Source organism: Salmo salar, chromosome ssa09 (genome assembly GCF_905237065.1).
Source record: "Salmo salar chromosome ssa09, Ssal_v3.1, whole genome shotgun sequence".
In the NCBI taxonomy this organism is placed as follows: Eukaryota; Metazoa; Chordata; class Actinopteri; order Salmoniformes; family Salmonidae; genus Salmo; species Salmo salar.
The window spans coordinates 94,743,820-94,753,475 of NC_059450.1; the positions used below are offsets into that span (position 1 = coordinate 94,743,820).

The 9,656-nt window shown below is 42.2% G+C and overlaps 1 protein-coding gene across 1 annotated transcript in view; it reads left to right on the forward strand.

Annotated features, from left to right (window-relative positions):
* Positions 1 to 877: 877 nt before the first annotated feature.
* Positions 878 to 9,656, forward strand: part of tsc22d3 (TSC22 domain family, member 3) — a 48,626-nt gene continuing 39,847 nt past the window's right edge. The window contains exons 1-2 of the mRNA XM_014213268.2: positions 878 to 957; positions 1,061 to 1,737. Coding sequence (XP_014068743.1) covers positions 1,400 to 1,737 — 338 coding nt within the window. The 5' untranslated portion in view covers positions 878 to 957; positions 1,061 to 1,399. The remainder of the gene's footprint in view (positions 958 to 1,060; positions 1,738 to 9,656) is intronic.

Consider the following 9,656-nt stretch of genomic DNA (forward strand, 5'->3'; position numbering starts at 1 on the left):
TTATTTTTGGCACTGAACAATCTCCGTATATATTTTCATTCATTTTCCCAACTGGTACCAGGGGGACCTTCAGACAAGTCTTGTGCTATGGGCATCCTAGAGCAAAACAACCAACATGTACGTGTTCCTGAGAGTCGCACCTTCGTGAGAGTCTCAACACAGAGGGGTCATGTTAGTGTGTAACTCAAACTGCTTGGACACTACAGACAGAAGTTGGCAGATCGGCAGTACCGACGTCAGACGAGTCCCAGGACGCCTGTGGGCATCTTAGAGTAAAACGGAGAACATCGTTTGCAAGAATCTCATCTTTACACAGAGGGGTCATAATGTAGGCCAAATCATTTGGACACTGCAGACGATTTTGTAAGACCAAATTTCAGAATGTCTCATGGTCTGACAAACACTGCTGTAGCTCTGTCACCATTCACCACAGATGCGGAAGTGCGACATAGGCGGATGAGGTTGATTGAGACGCATCCAATGATATCTCTAGTTTAAACTGAAGGCTTTTGATAGGGATTTTTTATTATGCTAATTCGATTTCCATATGTGTTCATGCTCTCTTTTTCTCTTTCTCTTTCTCTCTTTCTCTCGCTCTCCCAGTCTCTCTCTCTCTCTGTCGCTCTCTTTCTCTCTCTCTCTGTCTCTCTCTTTCTCTCTGTGTCTCTCTCTCTGTGTCTCTCTCTCTGTGTCTCTCTCTCTGTGTCTCTCTCTCTGTGTCTCTCTTACTTTCTCTCTCGCTCTTTAATAATAACAATTGTGATGTAGCAGTTGAGAGAGCAGAGAAAGAGGAGGGCCAGTCGTTTACCAATCACAAGGGTTTCCCCACCTCCCTCCCTCCCTCTGACTACCAATCACAAGGGTTTCCCCACCTCCCTCCCTCTGTCTTTAAGCACGCAAACGGTGGGCAAAAAAAAGGTGATAAGCAGCTTTGAAACGCGTTCCCGCTGAATCAGGGTGAGTGTGTTCGACACAGACACAGACAGCACAGCATTGGCTAACTCTCTCTCCTCAACAGACACAAACAGCACAGCATTGGCTAACTCTCTCTCCCCCACAGACACAGAAGCGAGTGTCTCACAACCAAAGCAAACAAAGCCTTACTAACGTGACGAGAGGGAGACTCAGGGAGACACGACTGACTGCCTACTCTCAGGGAAGAGGAGGAAGCTGGAGACACTTGACTTACCAACACCCCAATCCAGAGAACCTGGAGGGAGGCAATCCTTCCCTCTGCATACGCTGAGGAATACACCCTACACCACAACAACAACTACAAGCCTGAGAAGAAGAGAGACCAGCGCCAAGGTCTTTCTCTTTCTCTCTTTCTACCTCTCTCTCTCCTGCTGTGGAGCTCTGTACTCATCTCTCCAGTCCCTCAAGGTGTTCTGCTGTCATCATGTCAGAAGGAGAAGAATGTCGCTCTCCCATCGGTCTGGACTGCTGCTCCTGCTGCCTGGACCTGGCCAACTGTGATGACCCAGCTGGAGGTGGAGGCGAGGGCAGAGGCAACAGCACCCCCCTGATGGGAAGCCCCACGTCGCTCAGCCACTTCCGCCAGTTCCGGGAGCAGCTGACGTTCCAGAACCAGAACGTGAACACAGACAAGCTGAACAGCATGATGAGGCTGGACTCTCTGGAGTCTGTGGTCAGAGACCCCTGTTACCTGCTCAACGAGGGCATCTGCAACAGCAACATCGACCAGACCACGCTGTCCATCCTGCTTTTCTTTCACAGGTACTGTACTTCACCTCTATACACCGCCCATCCTCATTCTAATGTTGTTATGTCATTCTGAGGTTCCTTCTCAGCCTTTAATTCATCCTGTTAAGTTGTTGATACATGAAACAACATCTCTTCACATTATCTCACTCATTACTGTGTCATTATTACCGTGTCATTATTACTGTCATTATTACTGTAATTATTTCTGTAATTACTGTACAATGTAATCATTATTGTGATTACTCATTGTTATATTGTGCTTACAGCAGTAATCCTAACCAGCCCTATGTCTTGCCATACCCTAAGTACAGTGTAAGTGCAATTTAACGATGAGTAACTTCAATACTGTCATTGTACTTACAGTAAGATTAATAATCATTCAATATTTTCACTGTACTTACAGGTACATTAATAATCGTTCAATATTGTCACTGTACTTACAGGTACATTAATAATCCTTCAATACTGTCACTGTACTTACAAGTACATTAATAATCCTTCAATACTGTCACTGTACTTACAAGTACATTAATAATACTTCAATACTGTCACTGTACTTATGGGAACATTAATAAACCAGGCACTGTTAAGTAAAGAGAGACCCTTCCTCCTCCTAATCACCTGAACTGAAAGTGGTTAAACCATCCCTTTCCCCGTTCTGTTTTACTATACACTTTCACTTTCTGATGATGTACTTTTTCAATGGTAATTTACAAGGAATGTATTGGTGTTATGCCTGTCATAAACACAAATGACAACAATCATTTTATCAACATAATCAAAAACATTAATACAACTATTCTATCTTAAATCAATTGACCAAAGAGGGTCTTTAAAACCTTACCTCTAGACGTAACTGTAAACACAACACATCACAAAGACCTATTTGTTTTTGTTCTGAAAGACAGCTTGTCATATTGGACTCAGTATTCATTAGCTTGGGTGGGTTGCAGAAGGCTTATTAACCTATACTACGGTTGGTTTAATTCAGGGTCACACAGAGCAGTTTCTTGGTAGTCTTAAACAAATCTACTTTGAAACAAAAGTTTACACCTCACACACATGGTTATGGGCTGATATAGAGTTGAAATGTATTCCATTTTCAGTTTGCATCCCAATATGACACTTTATGTACATCACAGAAGACTGAAATATAACAAAACCGTTTGACATAAAATCACTGGATTTTCTTCAGGTTCTGCAAAATAATGTTTATTAATAATTAAATTACGAATCCTATTAATAACATTCCACTCATGAAGCTACTAAGTCATTTGACTACAGGAAAGGGATCACAATAGACTTACTCCTCTCTCATCGTGGCCAAATTGTAAATATAAATCACAGGTTTATTTGGAAACATGCTGACGTGTTAGTGGGGATTTAACAAGTCATGCAGCAGATTACTGCCAGTTCACATCTATGTTTGGAAACCCTAGGAATGACTTAAACTCAGTTCAAATTAAAATGACCAAAATTACCATTGAAACTATTCCATAGCTCCACAGCATCATTGCTGTGCTTCTGATTCACGAAAGTACTAACAGTACTGTCTATACACACTAAAAGTACTAACAGTACTGTCTATACACACTGGAAGTATTAACAGTACTGTCTGTACACACTGGAAGTAATAACAGTACTGTCTATACACACTGAAAGTAATAACAGTACTGTCTGTACACACTGAAAGTACTAACAGTACTGTCTATACACACTGAAAGTAATAACTACTGTCTATACACACTGAAAGTAATAACAGTACTGTCTATACACACTGAAAGTAATAACAGTACTGTCTGTACACACTGGAAGTACTAACAGTACTGTCTGTACACACTGAAAGTAATAACAGTACTGCCTGTACACACTGGAAGTAATAACAGTACTGTCTATACACACTGAAAGTAATAACCATACTGCCTGTACACACTGGAAGTACTAACAGTACTGTCTATACACACTGGAAGTATTAACAGTAATAACAGTACTGTCTATACACACTGAAAGTAATAACAGTACTGTCTATACACACTGAAAGTACTAACAGTACTGTCTATACACACTGAAAGTAATAACTGTACTGTCTATACACACTGAAAGTAATAACAGTACTGTCTATACACACTGAAAGTAATAACAGTACTGTCTGTACACACTGGAAGTACTAACAGTACTGCCTGTACACACTGGAAGTACTAACAGTACTGTCTATACACACAGGCATGTTTGGTTTCTGAGCAGTAAAATGTGAAGGCCTACTGAGAAATATCTTAGCTAGGACAGGGAGGAAGACATTATGTCGACAACGTGCTCCGTCATCAACGGCGACGCCACCTTTGACCTCCATATACATTGAACTGGGAAGCATTAATGTCAGCGAAGCAGAGATATTGGTTAAAAATGTATGTCAGAGAAAAGTGCGATTATATATTTAATACGTATTTCAAAATATATATTACACGTAATAGATAATTATGTAATAAAAAAGATGTTTGACTTCTTTTCATTGTTGTGACCGAAGCATTCTCCTTTGACCTCAACCTCAAATGAACCATCATACACGGGTTCTTGGAAATGTCTGAAAACCAGGAAACTACTTGGATTAGAAGGTATTCTGTAACACTTCAATCGTGATGAGTTGTTATGCCTTAAAAAGGAATTTTAAGACTTGTCGTGGAAACGTATGACTCCGTTAGAATCTCTATTACGTCTTATAATGATCCTCACAACTTCAACAAAAAACTGCCGTTTTTAATCAGCGAAAATGTTGACACATAGAGAGACAAAAATCCATAAATAATTATACCTGCAGGCTTTAAATAACAAGTCATCAAATCATCAAGCCCAGTATGATTGGTGCAAGAACTGAAACAAGTCTAAACACAATACACATACTGTAGCCTATTTGGGTGAGAACAGTTTTTATAGATGTGTTTACATTAGGTGTGTTGCTCAATGGAGTGTTATGAGAAACGCTGCCAAACTTCTGGCACCATTAAGACTGAAGGTTGGCTGCCAGTGTCATTATCACAGCTTTATTCTTGTCAAATATGTAACTTCACTTCATGGCAGCTTTATTCTTGTCAAATATGTAACTTCACTTCATGGCAGCTTTATTCTTGTCAAATATGTAACTTCACTTCATGGCAGCTTTATTCTTGTCAAAGATGCTAGCATAAATAACTTAATGACAAAGTCACCAAGAGTATCCATGTAACTCAGCTGTTAAAGTACAATGTGTTTTATTGTGTTGGCAGTCACTTCTCTACTTGGCATTGATTGTACTAGCTACATATCCTTCAGAAACGAATAATACCCATTGGCTTATTGCACATTATGTTGTGTTACAGCCTGAATTCAAAATTAGTAAAATATTATTAAATGTTTTACCCATCTACACACAATACCCCATAATGACAGTGAAAAACATATTTTTGAATTGTTTTGCAAATGTATTGAATATGAAATACAGAAATATCTCATTGACATAAGTTTTCACACCGTGAGTCAGTACTTTGTAGAAACACCTTTGGCAGCGATTACAGCCACGAGTGTTTCTGGGTAAATCTCTAACAGCTTTCCACAACTGGATTGCGCAACATTTGCCCATTATTCTTTTCAAAATTCTTCAAGCTCTGTTAAATTGGTTGTTGGTCATTGCTAGACAACCATTTTTCAGGACTTGCTGTCACGCCCTGACCTTAGAGATCCTTTTTATTTTCTATTTTGGTTAGGTCGGGGTGTGACTAGGGTGGGTTATCTAGATGTTGCATTTCTATGTTGGCCTGATATGGTTCTCAATCAGAGGCAGCTGTCTATCGTTGTCTCTGATTGGGGATCATATTTAGGCAGCCTTTTCCCACCTGTTGTTTGTGGGATCTTATTTTGAGTTAGTGCATGGTGCACCGCTGTTGTCACGGTTTGTTATTTTGTTTATTGTCTTGCGAAGTTTCAAATTGCCATAACAAAGAGGTTGAATACTTAATGACTCAAGACATTTCAGCATTTACATTTTTTATGAATTAGTCCAAAAAATAATAATACATAATTCTGCTTTCACATTATGGAGTAGTGTGTGTAGGCTACTGACCAAAAAAATTAACACATTTTAAATTCAGGCTGTAACACAACAACATGTGGAGAAAGTCAAGGGGCGTGAATACTTCCTGAAGGCATTGTACGTTTATCTCTTGTGATGATATAGAGATTATAGAGATAAGAGGAGAGTACATTGGAAGACCTATCACTATTCCATGTAACTGTGTGTGTTGTTTGCAAAGGGAACACTCTGTTCTTGATGTATTTATGATAGCTGTGGGTGTGTCGGGCTTATAGGACTATTGCAAAACAGGGGTCAAAAGCCTTTTGGCTAAAGCCACTGTGATCAACTGGTCCTTCCTCCCTTTTCAGAGTTGAGCAAATTTCCTGCAGAAACTAAGATACTTGTTTATGCCAGGCGGTACTTTATTCATCACTAAAAACACATGATTTGTACTTGAATATGATGAAGGGGTGTTAAATGCTGCAGGGCGGCCATATACACTGAGTGTACAAAACATTATGAACACCTGCTCTAACCATGACACAGACTGACCAGTTGAATCCAGGTGAAAGCTATGATCCCTTATTGATGTCACTTGTTAAATCCACTTCAATCAGTGTAGATGAAGAGGAGACGGGTTAAAGTAGGATTTTTTAAAGCGGGTGAATGGGCATGACAAAATATTAAAATGCCGTTGAATGGGGTATGGTAGTCGGTGCCAGGCACACCGGTTTGTGTCAAGAGTTTTTCACGCTCAACAGTTTCCTGTGTGTGACAAGAATGGTCCAACACACAAAGGACTTTCAGCCAACTTGACACAACTTTGGGAAGAATTATGGTCAACATGGGCCAGCATCCCTTTGGAATGCTTTCAACACCTTATAGAGTCCATGCCCTGACGAACTGAGGCTGATCTGAGAGCAAAAGGCGGTGGTGGGGGGGACAAAATATTAGGAATGTGTTCTTAATGTTTTGTACACTCAGTTTACAATGGTCTGGATTGCAATGGGATGGTGAAAGAAGTGTGCAGAGGGAGTAAAACATTTAGGACAGAGGTCTACAGATAGAACGGCTTCCCCTCCACCTGGAACCTCCGTATACCTGCAGCCTTTGGATCTGGCACAGTGTGAGGGTGTGTACCCTGGCGTTGCCCACATTGACCTGTGGCGGCACGATGTTGGTAGTGAGACAGAAGGTAGTTGTAACGAGGACACCAGTCTGCAGACAGAACACTCAGCCTAGTACCTGGAACCTCCCTATACCTGGTCTTTGGAGCTGGCCGTCTCCTCTTCCTGCCAACGCAACTGTTGGATTTGTGTGTATTGTTTTGTACTGTTAGGTATTACTGCCCTGTTGGAGCTAAAAACATAGAACTGTTTGTTCTCAACCATCGTGATTTTGTTTTCTGTGGAACTAGTTTCTTACCAAGACAGATTAATCATTAGGGTGGATCAAGTTGTAACTAGGAGCTCCCTCATGTAGACTACACCCACAGACACACCCACACCCACACACACACACACACACACACACACACACACACACACACACACACACACACACACACACACACACACACACACACACACCAAATAAATAAAAAACACAAACACACACACAGACAGACAGATGGACACATGCAAAACTCTGTGAAAATTAGAAATGTGATTCTGTGAACACAATAAATAATTAAGAGTAATGAAATGTACACTAGCCATCGCGTGTTAGTGAGTTAAAAGGGGAAGGAGAAGAGTAGAGCTGGCTGAGTTGACGTCTACAGGATTAAGACGTTCTTCAGATATTTTTGGGTCATCTGGGCCAAGAATGTAAAATTGACTCAAAGACTTTCCAGGTGTGTGTTTGTAAGTGGTCCTTCTGATGAGTCCATCCTAACCACTCCACATAATGACATGGTCTCACCAGTCATTTAGTTCACTGGGGGGGGGGGGTTGTTAGAAGTCTATGTCTGCTTCCCAAAATGGTACCCAATGGGTCCTGGTCAAAAGTAGTGCACTATATAGGTCATACGGTGCTATTTGAGATGTGAAGGAGCAAGTGGAACAGTGGGCTGTGGTAGCCATGTTACGTAAAATCCTTGGTAGGGTCATGAGAGGCTGCTGGCTTTCTGGCTCAAGACGCTTTTCCATGCTTTCCTTTGAATGTGGCTTTGAAAAAACAGATCTGTGATCCAACAGGATGAATGGGGGGAGGGGGGGTAGTTGGCTTTGAGGAGCTCTGACTGCAGGCTCTGAGGCTATTGCCTTTAGAGAAGGAACACTAGCTTCTAACGCTGGCAGCGTTAGTGAGCTAGCGTTTGTTATAAACTCATTGACATGGCCACCTCAAGCAGTGAGACCCACGTTACATCAGCAACAAAGCTTTTTGGGAATTTGGCCACTGTCCAGTCAGTGAATTAGCATGCTCTCCAGACGGGAAAGAATACACTCATCCTGTCACTTAAGAGTTGAATGTGGACAGCAGGTCCCTCGATGAAGGCAGACCATTTGAATAGATGTGCCTGATTTCTAAAAGCAGTGAACTCAAACACAGCAAACTTTGAATAGCAGCAGCTCCTCTCGTCACATGACATCTCAGACAGACTGTTGATGTAATATGTGATCTACAAACGTATCATACCGTTGACAGACTTACACTGTGAAGAACATCCAATGTATTTAACAAAGTACAAACAAGGTTGTCTACAGAACCAGATACGGTACACAATACAATATGGGTGGCAGTTAGCCTAGCAGTATGGGCGGCAGTTAGCCTAGCAGTATGGGCGGCGGGGGTAGGGAAGGGAGTAGGGAAGGGGGTAGGAACAGGGGTAGGGAAGAAGGTAGGAAAGGGAGTAGAGAAGGGGGTAGGAAAGGGAGTAGGAAAGGGGGTAGGAACAGGGGTAGGGAAAGGGGTAGGGAAGGGGGTAGTGAAGGGGGTAGGAAAGGGAGTAGGGAAGGGATTAGGGAAGGGGCTGTAGGAAAGGGAGTGGGGAAGGGGTAGGGAAGGGGATAGGAGGTAGGAAAGGGAAAGGGAGTGGGGAAGGGGTAGGGGTAGGGAAGGGGGTAGGAAAGGGGTAGGGGGTAGGAAAGGGGGTAGGAACAGGGATAGAGAAGGGGGTAGGAACAGGGGTAGGGAAGGAGGTAGGAGGGGGTAGGAGGGTGGGGTAGAATACAGGGAGGGTAGAATACAGGGAGGATAGAATACAGGGAGGAAAGAATACAGGGAGGGTAGAATACAGGGAGGAAAGAATACAGGGAGGAAAGAATACAGGGAGGAAAGAATACAGGGAGGAAAGAATACAGGGAGGGTAGAATACAGGGAGGAAAGAATACAGGGAGGAAAGAATACAGGGAGGAAAGAATACAGGGAGGAAAGAATACAGGGAGGAAAGAATACAGGGAGGGTAGAATACAGGGAGGGTAGAATACAGGGAGGAAAGAATACAGGGAGGATAGAATACAGGGAGGAAAGAATACAGGGAGGAAAGAATACAGGGAGGGTAGAATACAGGGAGGAAAAGACAAGAGAGAACAGTCACAAGCAGTCGGGACCAAAACACACGCACGCGCACGCACGCACGCACATGTACGCACGCACGCACACACATGCACGCACACGCACACGCACACACACACACGCGCTTACATACACACACACACACACACGTGCATACATACACACACACACACACATAAACACAGGGAAAGCAAATCAATTGTTAGACTATTTAATGAACAATCAAAGACAAAATAGAAGATAGATATATACACCCTATTCCCTATACTGTATAGTACACTACTGTTGGATTCAGATATAGAGATCTACTCAAGGTGAAGTCTTCAGGAAGTCCATTATGAGCCAAGGAGTTAGAGTCAAGGAGTCAAGG